Source organism: Sander vitreus, chromosome 18 (assembly GCF_031162955.1).
Source record: "Sander vitreus isolate 19-12246 chromosome 18, sanVit1, whole genome shotgun sequence".
NCBI lineage: Eukaryota > Metazoa > Chordata > Actinopteri > Perciformes > Percidae > Sander > Sander vitreus.
Window position 1 is genome coordinate 15337389 of NC_135872.1, and position 18549 is coordinate 15355937.

At 37.6% G+C, this 18549-nt stretch overlaps 1 protein-coding gene across 1 annotated transcript; it reads right to left on the minus strand.

Annotated features, from left to right (window-relative positions):
* Positions 1 to 8993: 8993 nt before the first annotated feature.
* blk (BLK proto-oncogene, Src family tyrosine kinase) lies at positions 8994 to 18481 on the minus strand. The gene is made up of 14 exons (XM_078274558.1): positions 18371 to 18481; positions 17088 to 17174; positions 16812 to 16908; positions 16656 to 16686; positions 14875 to 14968; positions 14674 to 14772; positions 14452 to 14555; positions 14191 to 14340; positions 13561 to 13713; positions 13295 to 13474; positions 12292 to 12368; positions 11282 to 11432; positions 10067 to 10198; positions 8994 to 9880 (listed from the first exon to the last, which is right to left on the minus strand). The coding sequence occupies exons 3-14, from the start codon at positions 16905 to 16907 to the stop codon at positions 9678 to 9680; spliced, it is 1470 nt and encodes a 489-aa protein (XP_078130684.1). The 5' UTR covers position 16908; positions 17088 to 17174; positions 18371 to 18481; the 3' UTR covers positions 8994 to 9677.
* Between the last annotated feature and the right edge of the window lie 68 nt (positions 18482 to 18549).

The following is an 18549-nucleotide window of genomic DNA, read 5'->3' on the forward strand; positions in this document are numbered from 1 at the left end:
GGGAGACTTACGGGCAAATTATGAATCAGAAGATTAGTAGATATGAAAATCACATCATGCAAATGTGATGTTATAACTGTAATAAAAGCAGCACAAATATCTCAGAAGACAAAGTGTGTTGCCCCTTTCAAAACTTTATGTTTTTACATCTTTGTCTGTTAAACCTTTTAGTTGGCCAGAAATTAGTGTTTTCCCCTCTCTGAGGTGTTGCCATGGTTTCTATATACTCAGCAGTCCTCTGTGAGCCGGAGCGGACAAAGGCTTTTGTAAAATCGTTTAAGCCAGATATTGGAGTTACCATGACAGCTCTATATTTGTAGCTGACATTTCTTTGGCCTTTTTCTCAATAGGAGACACTGTAACGGTTATTGTGGTTGGCTCTCACTGTGTAGACACTGTGTTCTTTTGTGTTGTTTTTTCCAAGATCTAAAGTCAGTATATTATAGAGGTTTGACTGTGAGAATGACACTCCAATGAACAGACCTTTCTTTTTCTTTTGACCTTGTGTATCAAACTGAACGTTCTTCCAGTTAGCTATTGAATTAATCTGTAATACAACATCTATTGAAATTACTTGGCGTACATGTCATCTTACAGTTTAGAGGTTTTGAGTTAGAGTCACACAATAATTGCAAAATAGCCGACTGTTTAAATAAAGACTAATCATGACTCAGGATAAAATCATTTTGCAGTGACATGTGATTTGTGCTCAATTCTAATATTCTTTCAAGTATGATTTTCAGAGGAGAGGGAGTTCTTTGCTGACACTACTATGTTTGGGATTTATATTCTTCACTCCTAAAAATCCTCTTGCAGTCTCCTTTCAGTCCTCTAAGATGTTAGCCATCCTCGGATCCCACATTTTAAGCAAGTTAGCAATAACATGGGCCAGAATGTATGCAAAGTCTTGGCAGGATTACTTACTGCCCTATTTTTATAAATTCCTTTAATCTCTGGTTCATATGTGTGTCCAGCGAAAAGTATTCAGGACATAAAACTGTTATAACAGTAAGTTGCTGAATTGTTTGAAGTATTTGTCAAACCTTTCAGGCTCAAGTCAAAAACAACTCCATTGTGGGGAACATACATTTTTTTTCACATCAATAACCACATTGAGGAACATCAAGAGCAAGAATGGAGGAAACATCTTTCTGCTTCACATTTTTCCCACATTCATCCAAATAAATCTTTCAACCATGAGAAAACTTACTCTGCAGTTGCATTCACCTCAATCAAAAGGCAGTCAGCAAAAGCAGCAGTCAGACGCAAGAGCAGCTGTAGTCTGTTGAATTAAGTGGGAATTAAAGGTTGAGTTTACACAGGGTTTAAGCTTGGAGTACCGCATAATATTTAAGTTTTCAACGAGGCCTATAAAAGTAATTCATATAAGTGGAACGTAGACAATATTTCATAATTGATCAAAGTGGTGATACCTTGGGAATGATTTATAGGAGCATTAACAAGAAATGAGAGAATGCTGGAAAGGTAACAAAAGCTTTAATCACACTGGAAAGTGTGCTATAAGGAATCCAGTGGGCAGCCTACAACGGAGCCAGAATGTCCGTATAGGCAGCACTCAGGCTTATGGCTTTTTACTTTTGCACTGCAGCACTCAACACCTCCTGCACTTGAATTCAGGATCATTCTAATTTTGGATCGAGTTGTTTGTTTTTCGACATAATTGCTTGACTGCACCAGTAGCCCCTGTTGCTCAGCTGCTCAGTATTCTTTCATTTTATGTGTAGCCTTTGTAAAACATGGAGCTCTGCTAACAAATTCAATCTCTGTGCAAAAATACACAGTTTACCATAATGGATGGATTTTCACTCTCAGTGTGGGAGCACCATTTGTGACTGATGACTTGTGTTATACTGTATCAGAGTTTCACTCCTGGAAACACATACACCCCTACAGGTTTTGGAATATTGAAACAGAGAATTTCTTTATAACAAACAGCGTAGTTCTATATAGTTACAAATCAATACGTTATGGACAGTGTCCACAGGCTAAGGGATGGAAGAGCTGACATCTCAGTTGCACCAATGGTTATGCTTGCTCTGTTTCTCTCGGAATTGATGTGACATTTTTCCATTCAGAGTCAGATATTTTTGTGTTATGTTTGTGGTAAATTTTATATTTTTTACAGATTGCATAAAGAAATGCCAGCAGTTTGTCGATGTATATCTGGTTGCTCTCAAGAACTTTAAAAGTAGATTTGGTTGAGTTTGCCATCACCTCAGCATCAAAAGACATTTGTACTGACAGGGTACTTTATTAAATCCTTAAATGTTTAGCTTTTATTTTTCTTATTTATTTGGCGGCGAGCGGAAAAAACAACTGCTAAAGTGAGTTGTTCAAAACCTTTCTTTTTAGTAAACTCTGTGTACACAAACAATGTTCTCAATGCTCGAGTTCATGTGTAGAGCCCCTGGTGATACTGAGCAAAGTTTCATGTTGTGTCGAGCCTTCTTAGTGTTTTTAAAAAATAGCGATATTGATGTGATCATAGTAGTGCCCCTAGCACTCCCATTCAATTGGCCATTTGACCGAAACGAGAATGCTTCTAAACGAAGGTTTGACTCTGGTATATTCACAAAAAGACCCTAGGTTGCATTTTGGCGAGAGTTACGCTTTAAAGGGGAGATAGAATGATTATATAGGGTATTTCACACTGTTCCTTAAGGTCTCCTAATAGGGTATGTAACATTGGTTTGGCTGAAAATTGCTCGAATGCTATTTTATGGGTCCTTAACTACCCTGTGAATATGGCCCTATTTGTAACTTGTAACAATGTAAGAGCTTTTCTTCCAAATATGGTATGGTCATGAATATTTAGATGAGCTGCGCGCTGATTGGTTTGAGCGAATCACATACACATCCATTGGAGACTAGACAGCAGGTCTCATATTTCAGACACTGCAAAGTTATACATTGTTCGTCTGCTATTTCGTTATTAAATTCACTTCTGAGACTTTTTTATGTGAGAAATCAACTATATAAAGCTCAAATATGTGCAGTTTTATGAAAATTGATGGCTAATTGCAAATTTGGTAAGACGTGTCGGACTTTAGCTAGGAGCTCCACACAGTCTGACGAGAAAACGGCAACCTCCATACCCAGTGAAAGTGACCGTTTCTCGGTTACTGGACTACCGGGGCTCGGGGCTCCGCGGAGCTGGCTGGCTGCCAGCTGCCGGCATAACTAGAGTATATTTACAGTTTGAATTTCGTCACGCCACTTACATAACATATACCCCAAGGTCTTATAAAGCTAACAATGGTGTCCGATTTCAATTTAATGCATTTGTGTGAACATTAGGGATTTCATTAACTGCTACTGTCCCTTCAATCCTATGTGTACAGATCACGGCTAGTTAGCTTCACTTTTGGCATAATTAGAGTATATTTACAGTTTGAATTTCGTCACGCCACTTATATAACATCTACCCCAAGGTCTTATAAAGCTAACAATGTTGTCCGATGCATGGGATTTTGAACTTCTATGTATGTCCTATTTACCCACCGAACTGTCGTTATTCAACTATGAGAAGGTAAAATCGGTTTTGCATTCTATCACCCCTTTAAAGAATGCGTCACCTTCCCATTACTGGACTGTTGCAAAAATCTCAAACACACTGGAATCACTTTATACAGGTGGTGTCTTAAAGAGCTTGTTTTTAATGAATGAATTAAGCAAGTAAAAGTGGCAGGAGGAAAGACTTCAAAATGATAATTGCTTGGTGTTCAGTGCCCAGTAAAAGTACTTCATAAGTAATAAGAAGGCAGAAATATGGCAAGAATTTAATAAGGCTTCAACTGTTTATAGTTCATTTTGTCCATCCTCCTGATGACTCTCATGTACTTAGAGTGTAAGATTGGATACATTATGCTGGATGACACTTTCCAAAGTCCAAACTTTTTCTGACTCGGAGGTAAAGCGGTTACATAGTCACCATTAAGTAAAATGGCATGATGGGATAAAAGCACTGTGTATACTTCCCACAGCATATTATACTTTACGTTAAATAAATTGTAAATGCAAAAGACATTTTCAGATCCTGTTGACAAACCATATCACCTCCACTTTCACATTTTATTCTTCTTGATTTGCCTCTTTTTTGATATTGAATGTAAAAACAGACAGAGAGAAAGCATAGTGGAAGAGACGGGTATCCAAGGTCAAAGCCATGTACATGAATATTTACGTTGACATTTGGTACACAAACCACCAGGAGAAGGGAGATGGTGACAGCAGGGCTCCTAAAATGGGCAGGAGCACAGTGCTGCATACAGATCAGGAATGATGAGCTGTCCTGTTGGTGAGCTAGCAAAAGCCTTGAATGTCCTTGACACAAGGTACTAGGTGTTGCGTAATTCCACTCAGTGTTTTACTGTCCAGTCAAAGATTTATGTGATTGTATGGAGTTGATTTAGCTGAGAGTTAGATGCTCACACTTATACCAGAATTCATAATTAGTCTGATTCTTCACATTCTCTTCAAACTAATCACATAATTTTGACCGTTAAGGCTAAACAATGGAGAGAGAAGGTCTGCGAGAACATTGAATGATCACATTTCAGCCCGCATTGCGTAGGCCAGCAGTATTTTTCTTTTTCCTGCACCAGCGCACATATAATTACATTTTCCTGTAGTTACCGGTGCCCTTCACTCAACATTGAGCACAACTACGGTGGTCAATTACCAGATACATTTGAGGGGGTGGTGGGGTTTCTGCTACCTCACGGCTTTAATGTGTCTTACAGTAAATTAATTGACATAGACTCGTATATCAAGAGATAATATGAATGTCGCAGATGGTTTCCTAAATCCTTCCCAATCAGCCCAACAAAGAGGTAGCAGGTGTCTATAAACTGTGCCCTTGTGTGCAGATTTCTTTTGTTTTGACTTCACCAAAGAAAATTCAATTAGCACAAATGGCCTCAGCATAAGACTTCATTTTGGTTAGAAAAGAGATAATATAGTCAGACCACTGTATAGATCTATGCAACATGAGCCAAGTAAAGATGGCTCTTTTCTCTTTTTTGATCTTCATCATTTTCTTTTTGTTATGTTTAGCATTGAGTGCACACTACTGACTAGCAATAGAGAGAGAGCAAAGTGTTTCTACTCCAAATGACGAGGAAATATGAACATGAACATGTTTCTGTATGTCAGGGGTAGACAGAAGTTTCCCTATTGCAGGTGTATTTGTGTTAAAGCCTGAAGTATTTGGCTTATCTTCTTTGTCAATAGGTATAGATTATTTGTTAATCTATCTGATGTATAGTGTTGTAAGTGCCACCACTATCCTGTCAATCTTCCTATAGTGGCAGGAGTCATAACAGAGTTTAGCCACCTAGAGGTTAATATACCATAATTCCATTATTAACTCTCCTTTTAGCTCTGTTTTGCTCTGCACCAACACTTGTGGGAGACTGTTTAGCTGCTAAATGCTTCACTATGTTTACCAGCTTGTCGCTAACTTTGTCGGCTGTTTGGTGCTTACCAGGTAGTTTACAGTGTATTTATCAGAGCTTATTTAATTAAGTGAAAACTGCTGCGTGTTGTGCCTGAAAACAACACTGATTCAAAATGGTAAAGTTGCAAAAGATGCTTAAATGCTCTGAAGAGCTGGGATATAATTTTCTGTGGGTTAATAGTGACTCCTTTCACATTACACATACTGTAGTCATGGGATGCATTGTTTTTTAAAAAAAGTGCGGTTTTAAAAAATATGGATGACGGTACACCCATCAAAGAGCATCCTCACCATTGATTTATTATTTCCTAAATGAATCCTCTGGATGCATGCACAGTACTGTACTGTAGGTTGTAAACGGGTTCACGGAGAAATATTAGTATTTCAGTCACACTTACCACATAAATCTGTAAAAAATAGCCTGTTTGCAACACTCACCTGGAACCATTAAGAGACAGCCTTGACAGAGGGAGGTGTACAAAGAATATTAGTTTTGAAGTATTTGAAAAGTTAAGGAAATAAAACTTTATATTAGGAGCAAAAGAGCCCCTAATGTAAGGTGTTTTTTGCAGAGTGAATGGCAACAGTAATCAGTTTTGCACTTTTTTCTTTCAAAGTCTAAGTCAGACAACAGTGAAACTTTAAGTTTTGTACATTAGTTTGTCCTTCTTTTTGTGTTACGTTACAAATGCTCATTTTGCATAATGCACATCTTCTGCCATTGTTTCAAGAGCCCTCACATCTATTGGACCAAACACTCTTGATTAATGGACTCCATTAACACAATGACATCAAAGCCCATCAGAGAAAACATGTTTATGAGAAGCATAATCCCAAATGAACGTCACTGAAAATAGCAACATTATTGGAAGATGAAAGCACATCTCTTTTCATCTGTGGCGATGTGCTCGTCTTTATCCCAGTGCGGGGTTACACTCAGAAGATGCTAATGATGTGTTGCCTTCTGCAGGGATCACTCATCAATCTGTGTGTGTGAGCCGCCGTTTTACCGTCATTATTCCTCTAAGGCAGCAGTGATGAACAGAAGGAGGGGAGAGGGTGATTAGGCCTTCCAACCTTTAGCCCACGTCTCATAATATTGTGTTAACATCATGGCTCATTTGAAGGTGACGCTGCTTATCATTCATACAGCAGTGTGAGACTTGATTAATGGTCGTTCCTTCCGTTCATCAGCTGACAGGCTGATGTTATTATGATCTGAGCCTGTGGGCTAGCTTTAGAAAACTGAACAAATATTAGCTGCGTCCCGTTACAACTACAGTATCTAGCACAGAATGAAAATATTTCAGCTCAACAAATGGATTCTTAGCATATTTAATAGATAATCCACCACTGTTATACAGTATTTGCTTAAACAACAGGTTAAATTAGCACAAAAATTGCCTCATTAATAGGGATGTGACAAGCAGGTTAAGGCTATTGTTCGAATGAAGACTTTATATTTTAATAATTGTTCCTCTTGAGCCTTCTATGTTTACTGAATTTTAAATTAAAGAACTGCCCGTCTTAAATGTCTTCCAGCACCAAAAACACTTTGCTTTTAGATGCAAAGAAAGCCAGACGGATAAAAACCAAATTAATACAGATAACTGTGATAGGATCAGTGCATGGCAGGATGGCCCAGTGGTTAGAGACCAGCTGTAATGGCTGAGACCACCATGCAGGATAGGATATGTGAGGTTGTACATAGTTTGACACTTAGGTTTAATGGTAGTCTGAAATATGATTTATGGAGGAATTTATGGCCATAGCTGTGACCAAGAAATGTGTGCATAATGCTAGTTGGGGGGATGTGCAATATGTTGCTTTCAAGGTAAATGTTGCATCCCATAGCTCAGTAGTCAATAAAAAACACTGTGTACATTTAAGGGAAACTTAAATGGCTTGCATCCAGCCAGGGAGCTTGGTCATTCCCCATCTCTCTTTCCCCTCATTTCCTGTCATTAAAAGACAAACATGATATTAAAAAGAAAGAAAAATCAAAATATGAGACACAATGCATGGTGGTGATATATATGTGGTGATACTATTATTTTTTTTAATAGTATTTTTGATAGTTTTGAATGAAGGAAATTTGACTTTTCTCAATTCTTCTCTCAGGAATACCCTGAATTGAATTGAGTATAGCAACAGTCTCTTTGTAGTTTACAGTACATCATGTGAAACTGTGTGACACTGACCTCTGCAGGATGACAAGAGTATAGTACTGACTTTAACTGTTTCTGCATTAACGTGTATACATTTATACTTTTTGATTTGTATTATCAGGAAAAGAAAAGTAATCACAGGACTATGGGGAATTGTTAATTTCCATAACTTATGAAGGTAAACATCCAAAACACCACAGGTGTTGAACAGCCCAAACTGCCATTAAACTGTCTTTGCTTGCATTCATAAGAAAGATTGATATTACACAGACTGCTAATGTGGCAGCTATCGACGCTGGCATGCATACATGTTGATACATGCGTCTCCTATTGTTTTGTGAGTTGGAAACTCTCCAAAGTTTATGTATTTTAAACATCAGGAGAGCCCTGAGCTCATTCATATAAAACCTTTCCAATTGCTGTTGGAGACTGTTTTGATGATACAACAGGAAAGCTGGCCAGTGGGACATTAATATGAAGTCACTCAGTAGTAATAATCAGTATAAGTAATAATATATCTAGATTGATTTACCATGAAGATGGTGAATCTTATGTGTACTATTGATTTATGAGAGTTGGTGAATATTTAAAATGTTGTTTTTTTTCCGCAGTAGAAATTAGATTAGATTACATACAAAATAAAAGTCTCCCCCACACAGTTCAAAGGCGCTTTATCAACCATAAAAGAAAAAGCTGAATGTCTCTCAACTACCAAATACGAAACAGATGTTTTTAAACATAAAAAAACTGACCAATTTGGCATGTGAGGGCGTTTTAGCTGTGTGGCATTTGAGGAATGCTGACGCACACTTCCTGTTTCCTGTCCATTCAGGAAGTAGCAGTGTTTAACCCCTGGCTGCTCAGGCCATTCCACTCTCTTATCTTTAAGATACTGTCTGGGCCCCCAAGGGATGGTTTAGCTAGAGGATCATAACCGCGGTAATTTAGGAGAGTCAGTTGCTTTTAAAGGCTTCCTGTAGGCAACTCTAGTCTCTCACACAAACTTTTATGTCATAAAGTTAGTGTTTTACCTTTGAGTTGTTATCACTCATCACTGTTGCATTCTCCTCCATGCACCAGTGTTTTAACATGATTTCAACTCAAATAAAAATTCCAGACTTTGTAACTTTATGGTTATGTGTGATTATTATGTTTATATCAGAAATCCTTTTATGCAAAGCCTCGTTCTGAGTGCCATCGTCTTTTAAATGTGACACTTTAAAAAAAGAAGCCTTTAAACGTTTCTCTCCTTTAAAGTTTTATGTTAAGCATACTCAGTGCATGATAGAGTAGTTCAGTAAAAAGTGATTGTAGCCATTATAAACTTAATTTAAAATGCCTGTGGAGAATGTTTTGGGACACTTTAATTAAACCAAGTCAAAGGAAATACAAGAACAAACCAAACGTTCTAAGTAATGTAAATATTTGTATTTACAAAAACATGTATCCAAGTATAAATTCTCTTTAGAAAGCCCCTTTCTTTTTTATGTATGAACAACTTAAGGAATAAAATTTTAAAAAAAAAAGTGCAAAGTATTGTGCATGTAATCTCAGGCTTCTCGTATCTACACCATGCACGTTTCATCTGTAAGTTTACCTGTGCCGACTTCCTTGGCTCCAAAGGCCTTTCATACATCATGCATGTACTGTATTTGTATTTCCATATTCCTTCTTTTAACCACCATATATCAGTCCTAATAGTGTCTCCTCATACTCCATGGCAAGAATGGAAGTACAGTCGATATAATAAAACATTTCCTTTCTTTTCTGACTTTAACATGTTTCAGACACTCTTAGCTGCTAGAGACAGAAGAAGCCGTGACTAGCTGTTACATTCACTTGACGTCTACTCAGAAGGTAGGTGTAAAATAAATGTGTCCATTTGAAATGTTTAAAAAAAAGAAATTGTATCAGTTAAAAAAAAAAAGATGTCTGGTTGGTCCTAATCCTCTATCCATTCAAGTCTCATTTCACATGTCTTTAGGACATCTTGCTGTCTTCTGCTTATCAACAGGAAACATTTTCTTTAATCACGGCTGCATCTCATATTGTCCCTCTGTGGCGATAAAGAAGTCGTTGAGAGTGTTTTGCAGAAATTCAAAAGTCGGCCGGTCCTCAGGCCTCTGTTTCCAGCACATACTCATAATGTCATAGAGTTCCGCGGGACAGCCGTCTGGACACGGCATCCTGTACGACTTGTCCAGGCTCCTGATCACCTCTGGGTTGGTCATCCCTGATTAAGAAAAAGAAAATGCAGGCAATGTGAGCTGTTTATATATTTTTAGTCATCATATTGTGCAATTTACTTAGCTACAAAGTAACAAGCAACATTTGCATTCTAAACAATATCATAAAAAGTAATTTGTACATTAGTAAATATTTCTCTCTCTTTTTTTAAATTTATTTCTCACATTCGTACCTGGGTATGGTATTCTACCATAGGTGATTATCTCTGTGAGGAGGATACCAAAGGACCACACATCCGATTTGATGCTGAATGTGCCATAATTGATGGCCTCTGGAGCCGTCCATTTGATGGGAAATTTAGCGCCTAGTTTTCAGAGGGTGAAAAAAAGTGGCGGGAAATTGTATTACTGGCTGATAACTGTATGTAGAATATGTAGGTGTTTCAACGTGTTTCTTCCCTTTAATGTAGGACGATATGACGACATGTACCCTGAGATGAGATTACAGTTAGAGATATCACTGTAGCATTTATACAGAGTCTCTTTAATATCTCTGCTTTTATTTGTCCTTTTCTGGCAATGATGGCAAATATTGGATTGAGGGGATTTTGCATCAATGTGATACATTTGTTTGGTATTTAAATCGCTGGATTAGTCAAAAATAAACATTCAATCATCATTATGTCTAAAAAAGATTTCTCAATTGAATTTCTCAAATATTTACCACATCACAAATTATATTGCTATCACAATGCAAAATTACATTTACTGTGATCCACATCGCCCACTGCTGTGCCTCTACACTATAGCATAGGACAGATGATCACATAAGAACCATAGCATGTTGTCAGCAAATTAGTTGTGCATCTAATTTAAGGATTTGAATGATGCATTCAGGGTCACAGCCACCATTGAGGACACTGATGTATTTCTTCTGGGAACTTGGGGGTTTTAGCAACCTGGGGAGAGTTAACATTCTACAATGAAAAATTACACATGTTGAATGTTTGGGGTGATTGCAGTATTTTTAGAGAAATTATCAAAACAACATTACAGTTCTGGATGCCCCACGCTAGCTCTTCCATCTTAAAAGGAAAAAAAGGCACTTGTGATAAAGCGTGTGTTGTACTTCCCGCATACATTTCTTGTTACTTTTGAGTTTGAATGCACTAATTTATACGTCTGCCAAATGAATGCTATGTAATTTAAACCTTCATGTTCCTGTAAACCTTACAGAAAAATAAAATGAATAGTCAACTCAAGATACAATATAAAAAATACAAATAATTAAAAGGAAATGTAGAAACTTCCTTTTTGTTGTCTAGTTAAATAGGATAGGGGGGTGCATTGGGGGACTTGAACTTATGACCTTAGTACTTGTAAAAATCCTGGCTACGGCCCTGGATGCATTTATTGTCCAATGTGGGAAAACACTGCACATACTGCACCTTCTTGAGCTGTGTATTCTGACTCGATGATCCTGGCCAGGCCAAAATCTGCTATCTTGCAGTGCAGGCTGTCGCTGACCAAAATGTTGGCTGCACGCACGTCTCGGTGGATGTAGTTCTTCTTCTCAATGTATGCCATGCCTTCAGCTATCTGTGGTATAGAGAGCAAGACAGGTATATTGCAAAACCCTTCCTAAGGGAATTATCAGTTTAAATGCAAAGTCAGAAAATGAAGCATTCATTTGTCTCAAGGACTAGGACAGTTGACTACAGTTGAAAGATATGTTTCACAGCACAATGAACCCATAGAATAAATGGAGATTTTGTAGACATACTGCATGTGTCTGGTAGTAGTCTCAGTTGAGCACATGCAATCGTGCAGGTACATGTAGGCCTATGTGTGAATACTTGTGTTTGCGTGTATGATAATAGCAGCAAAGTGGGTTTAACAGGATGTGCCAACTCTCAGGAAGTCAAAATGCTTTTTTGGAGGGGCAAAAGAGTTCTGAGGGAGCTCACTGTAAATGGAAAAATAACATGGTTTCCTGTCCGGATGTTAATAATTGACGTAGGGTGAGGCTTTCAAGCCAGACGAGCAAAAAGCCCCACCACAGAAACTACACAGCTACTGGTGACAGTTTCGACATGTATTCACATCATAGCTGGTGTCAAAGCACATATTATACTACATAGACGTGGCACAGAGCAGCTTGTGTGTATAAATAGACTTTGAGGTCGTTGAGATGGCTAGTGTTGTTGTCAGAAAAGGCAAACATCTATGAAAGTTATAGTGAGGTAAACAAAAGCAGTAGCAATAAAGGAAATGGGAAGCACAGTGGAAAATAAATGTCTGTACTTCTCAAAATGTCTGAGAAAAAGCTTTCATTAGAACTTTGAGAGGTGGGGGTTAGCAATGTGATGAAAATGTCACATACAAGATATAACTCTGCACATTCACATTGATCATGATCACAGAGATCATTGTGCAATTACAATTAAAGGTTTCCAACCTGCGCTGACATGTCTATCAGCTTATTTAGCTTTAGCTGTTTCCCTTCGTCTGACTTCAGATAGTCCAGAAGACACCCTGCAAATGAGAAAAGGAGATGGATAACTCCATCATCATAACAAATGAAAGGTAATAATTATGATAATTCAAAAACAAATTGCTGTTTCGTAGAAACTTCTCACAATTAAACAGCGTAAACAGAAAGTCATATTGTGGCGTCTTTTACTGGAAGCAACTAAATGTGCGTGATGCGGTTGCAATTTTAGTGTTGCATGATACTAAGTGATAAGAGTACAGCTATTGCTTTTATATACATGAATGCAAACACCTGCTCGATACAATTCAATAAAACAACAATATTATATTTGTGAAACCTTTTGGTGTTAAATTTTAGTTGATGGAGCTCTCAGGTTATTATTAAGTCTAAAGTTTTCCACTAAGTTTGTTCTCTCTCCAACAAACCTTACTTAATACTTAATTCAATATAATAACAGCTCATATTATACACTTAAAAATTAATTGGATCAACTATCTTGGCAGAGGTCTGCGCTCTCTGAGTGCCCTTCTAGTATTGTACAAGTATTCATTTTATTGTAGCCAGTCCATGTATGTGTTTTGTTAAGTGAGTCAAGTTAAGTCTTCATGGTTTGTACACAAAGACTTAATTAAATAATCAATTGGCTGATCAACAGAAAATTAATCTGCAACTGTATTGTTGATCAAATAATAGTTGATGTCATTTTTCAAGCAAAATGCCAAATATTCTCTTATTTTAGCTTCTCAAATGTGAGGATTGTTTTGCTTTCCTATGTTTTATTTCTTTGTATATTGAACAGCTTTAGGTTTTGGACTGTTGGTTGGACAAAATGAGACATTTGAAGACGTCACTTCCGACTGTTTGGACAATTTTTAGACCAAACAATAAATTAAGAAAATAATTGCCAGATTAATGTATGCATTGTAGCCCAATCATCACAGATCTCCTTTCTTATGCTTTGTCTTACCATTGATCATGAACTCAGTGACAATAAGAATGGGCTCAATAGTGACCACAGCATGGAGGCGCACCAGTCGTTCATGCTGCAGCTGCTTCATCAGGTTGGCCTCCTGCAGGAAGGCTTCAGGCTCCATCGTTCCCTCCTTTAGGGTCTTAATAGCAACCTTCTGGGTGTTCTTATAATAACCTGCAGTGGGAATTAAAAAGGGGCACTGTACTCTACCACCTTGACTTATAAAATGTTGCCAGGATGAATTGTAAGCTTTCTCTCACCCATCCACACTTCTCCAAACTGCCCGGCCCCCAGCTTCTTCACCATTTTCAGGGTGTTTCTGGGAATCTCCCATTCGTCGTGTGCCCACTGCTGCTCGGGTGCCTTAGCCTTACAGGGGGCATACAGCCGCTGACACAACCCATCTGCTGTACCTGAACCCAAACATGAAACTTGCAGATGTAATAAACAATATTTAATTTTTTCTTTGCTGTTGTGCTAAATTTAGTTACTGAAACAGTCTGATGAGCTCTTGTTTCCTTGAATAATCTTAAACGCTTGTTTATCTGTACTTCTTTTTCTTATACGTTGCTGTGCATTGGCAGCCATTCTAGAGGTTTGGCTATCTTGTGGTTTAGTCTCAGGAGTGGAATGACTATCACATCTCATGCGCAGGAAATGCACAACCCTTCACAAGGGTCTAACTTCCTCATTCTATTCAAAGTCAGTGCAGACATCTTAAAATTCATAGCAGTGAATCAAATCTGAATGCAAATCAACACATGATGTATGTTTTTTATTTACTGATTAGGAATCATTTCAAGACCTATTTGCAGACCTACTTTTCAAAACAAAGCAGAATTTGATCAAAGTTTTGTGGATTGAAAAAATGTGTTCTGTTTCATACTTACGGGTGTAGTATTTGACCAGTTCCTGTAGGGATGGGAACGCGTTGGAGGGGGAGATGTAGTAGCCACCTTTGTCCAGACAGCGGATCTTGTAGTGTTTTACCACATCTCCATGTTCTGGTACATGATCTCTGACTGACAGTGAGAAGGACCCTGATGGAAAAACGAATAGATCGTACAGTTACATGTAGAGTTTAATACTTGAACAAATTCTGATATGTGGCATGAGCACAAAAAAAGAAAAAGAAAACTGATGGCAGTCACCTTTACAGGTCTCACTCTCTCGAACTAGAAAGGCACCCGGTTTATTTCCGGGGGCTAAAAGCAGTCGTTCAGTCTCTCTCCTACTCATGTCCCTGAAAAACCATCTGCACAAGAGAGAACCACAATACTCACTTTATGTAACTAATTAATAACATACATACAAATGTGTTTAACAGTCTATAACATTTGATCTGCCAAGCAGTGTATGAACTTGTCTCTTACTTTTCCATGTCCATTGTATCCGCTCTGACTACATAATTACATGGTATAAAGCCCTCCTGTCCAGTCGCCAACAATTTAGCCACCCACCATTCTCCGTTTCTACAAACAGACAAACATGTCAGATCATTTTCATTTCCTCAGGTTAGAAGTCATTTGTTTCACTACTGCTGGATACATGCTGTATAGGACAAGGCTACTTACTCCTGTAAAACCTGAAGTTTGTCTCCCTTTTTGAAAGGTAGATCTCTGTCGTTGGTTGCTTTGAAGTCATGTTGTGCCACAAACACAACATCATCTAAAGACAAGTAAAGAAGACTTATTTCAAAGAAAGTGATCTTCTAATAAAAACAGTAATTTTTCTTTACTGATTGCAAATGTGAACTATTTTTTGTTGTTTTGTTTGGTTGCTTTGGACATAAAAGTTAATCTAGCGCAAGCAAAAGTAGGGTTCGAGTTGTTTGAGCCTGTGGGTAAGTTAAGCCACCCTTGTTTCTAGGCAACCATAGACATAGACCATACATTTTTCAGGAGTCATCCATTTTACTCCATTATTTATTATTTTAGTCCATAGAATAAGATATAATACAATTAGTTTAAGTTTTTTTTCCCATTCAAAGTGATTTTTTATGTTCAAGGGGTCATTATTCATGTGTCTTAACAATTACAGACAGGTCTGAAAAAATCCAATGTGCCAGTGCTTTACGTTACAACATGAGACTATACTGTCAGCATGACGTTAGCTCTAACCTAGAGCTATCCGAAATGCCTCAGATACTGCCTACTACTGAAATCTACTTTAAAGTAGTGTCACTCGGATAAAACAGCCATTTGCCTAAGTTAGATCTAACGTTATACACTCTCTGCTATCAGACCAAACTGGTAATCAGTTCTTTGCCGCTCAAACACTGTAGCCTACACAGCAAGTTGTGCTGTGCTGACACCATACTGCTGTTTTTAAAGTGGTGAAGAAGAATTGATTTCCAGTTTTGTCTTCTAGCGGACAGTGTAACCTTGGTGTAACGAAAGATGCTCTTTTTAAACCCTCTCTGGTGTAACAAATTATGATAATACACTAGAATATATAATGTATACAAAAGTCTGTATAAAAACTGTATATTTTAGTTCTCGCTTAAAATTGTAGGGAGGCTACTTAGTAGGCCAAACCTCCGGGACCTCTTAACCTGTGGCCTTGCTGTCATCAGGTCAGCTGCTAGCTGCTATCATCCCACCACGGCATCACTGTTTCGTGAATGAAACATAGCGGAGAAACGTGAAAGTGCTGATAACTCCTCTGTATCAAAAAAGAAAGTAAGGCTCTATCTCGAGAGTTACCTCAACTTCGGTTTCGGAGGGGGGGGGCGACATAAGTAGGGGGGGCGCCAAGGAAAAAAGGTTGGGAACCACTGATTTAGAATGTTAAATGTATTTTATTTTCTAAATTGTGGCTGCACTTTAGTAGTTTTTTAAATAAAGTGTTACAGTTATTATTATTAAAGGATTATTTTACTGTAATTCTACATTGCATTCTTACATTCTATCACTGAAATGATGTGACATTTCGAATTTAGACCAAATACCATCATGCAAGCTGGATCAGCGAGGAAAAAGCAGGTTATACTATATACTACTAGGTTATACTATATCCTGAAAAATATATGTATTTTAGTTGGAGACATTACTTTCATGCTCTCATTTTAAAGATGCCTTGAGTAGAAACTGGCTCAGCTCCACGCCGCGCTCCCCTACAGCATAGTTTTTACATTGTATGATTCTGTGACACAAAATCGACTTTCTTTCGTTACCAATCTCATCGTTTCTCTAGAAGAGACCAGAGGAAACACAAACGAGATTTCAATCACTAAATGTAGCCTCTTCTCACGGCTACTGAAGTCTCTCTGCACAGCAGCAGTTGACTGCATTAACGCAGGCCCGTTATTTTTCGGTAGAAAGTTTGTTAGATATGCGTTGTGTTCAGTGATTACCGTTATTCAAATTGGTGTTTCCACTTCGTGCCTAAAGAACACAAACATATATTTTCTTAATATTCAAAATGTGCAGTAGGTCAGTGAAAAACACTGGCAAATACTTTGAAATAATTACTATACTTTGTACTTAGTTCAAGAAAGTGGTCTTCTTACTATGTGATTTGACGAGCTGGAGTCCTGAGAGTTGTGTTTTCCTTTGTACAACTTGTCATCTTTTACTTGTTTCTGGCCACTGCAACTGCAGCCCATCCTGCATGTATAATGGCAATCGTCTTCAGTTATACTGCATTCTACTAACAAGATTTACTCAATGTAATAGTACAATACAATGCTGCGTAATGCCGTGCAGTTCATTTTACATGATCAAATACCACCAGTTCCTGCTCAGAGCCTCCGATAGTTACAGCATGTTCATTTCTGTGCTCTCACCTGATAAAGCAGATCAGCTTTACTGAAGCTGTTTTCACTCTCCTCTCCTCCCACTGTAGGGCCTGGTCTGTGAGTTCATACCCACTGCTGAAAAAGGAATTAAAGTCACTCAAAAATTAGCTAAATCATCAGTGGAGAGACTCTATTTAGTTGTATGTCTTGGTTACAATTACGCCTAAAGCAAATTGCTTCTTATAAGAGGAAGTAGTCTTTATATACAGTAGTAGCATTTGCATGTACAGTTTATGACACAGCTGTATTGTCATGTCAGAGTGAAAAATAGAGAAAAATAAAGTGCTTAAAATAGCAAATAAGAGGCAGACGCATACATTTACAGTAAACTATTTGCGTCATTGTGAAAGCATTATTTAAGGCGCAATTATTACCGCTGTTTCTAAATCTTTTCGAGGACACAGTTTTATTTTTAAAAAATGAATACTAATAGTTAAATAACCTGAAGGACTTCATGTTTATCATAGAAATGAAAGTTTGTTTGTACATGCAAATTAGCAAGTTTAAATAGCAACACTTGTACAGTAACAATATGTGCTATATACAACCAAAACCTCAGAGTGTAGGAGCTTGGACTTGCAGTCACACATAATTTGGCTTGCTGTTCATTAAATGGCTTTTGATGTCAGCATGTTTGTGTCAGCGCTGTAACATGAATATTTCCAAAATATGCTTTAATGTTGCCATGAATTCATGTATAAAACTTACTATTCAGAAAACAACTGTCATGGTGACAATCATGGAGTTTTTATCGCCTGCAAAATATCCAATAAGTGGAACTTTCTATAACCTTTATAGATATTTAAATGTAGCTTTATTAGTTTAAGTATAAATCTGTTTTCATGTGATACATTAAAGGACAATTAGCTTTATATTCACTGATCTTTACAACCTTTCTGTACCTTATGGATACTTCCAGCACACCTTTTCCACACACACTAGGCATTGTGTTTTTCTTTGTCTAAATATATTTTCACATGTAATGTCATGATAGTTTGTAACCGCTTGTGTGATAAAGACTATGTTAACACATGTTTTTTGTCTCCATATAATTGCTGTAAATGTTCTCTTATGATTGTCATTGTTACTTATGCCCTACCAGTAAAACTATTAGTGTTCATTTGTTCCATTTAAAACATTAGAACAGTTTATTAAATTCTTTCTTTTTACTTGTACATTTTACACTATTTGGTATGATTGTTAATTTTACCATCATAATATAATCTGCACTTCTGTTAGTAGTCTGCAGTATGAGATAAGCAGATAAATACCTTGAACTTGTCCCCCGGCTTGTGTCTTCACAAGTACTCCAGATGCAACATGTCTTCAGTTTCCTTATTGAAAACCAACTGTCACTGTGTCACTCTCACTTGCTCGTTTTGTTTCTGAGAGTCTCTCTCTCTCTTGCTCTATCTCCTCTTTTCTTTTCTGTTTCTCTCTCTCACAGTGA

Bases quoted from the DNA above. Each gene is read 5' to 3' on its own strand.
- blk (XM_078274558.1), bottom strand. From the start codon at position 16,907: ATGGGCTGCAGTTGCAGTGGCCAGAAACAAGTAAAAGATGACAAGTTG. The intron at 10,199-11,281 runs GTGCAGTATGTG...TCTGAAAACTAG, and splicing joins AGAATACACAGCTCAAGAAG to GCGCTAAATTTCCCATCAAA. The intron at 9,881-10,066 runs GTACGAATGTGA...TTTCTTAATCAG, and splicing joins TGGTAGAATACCATACCCAG to GGATGACCAACCCAGAGGTG.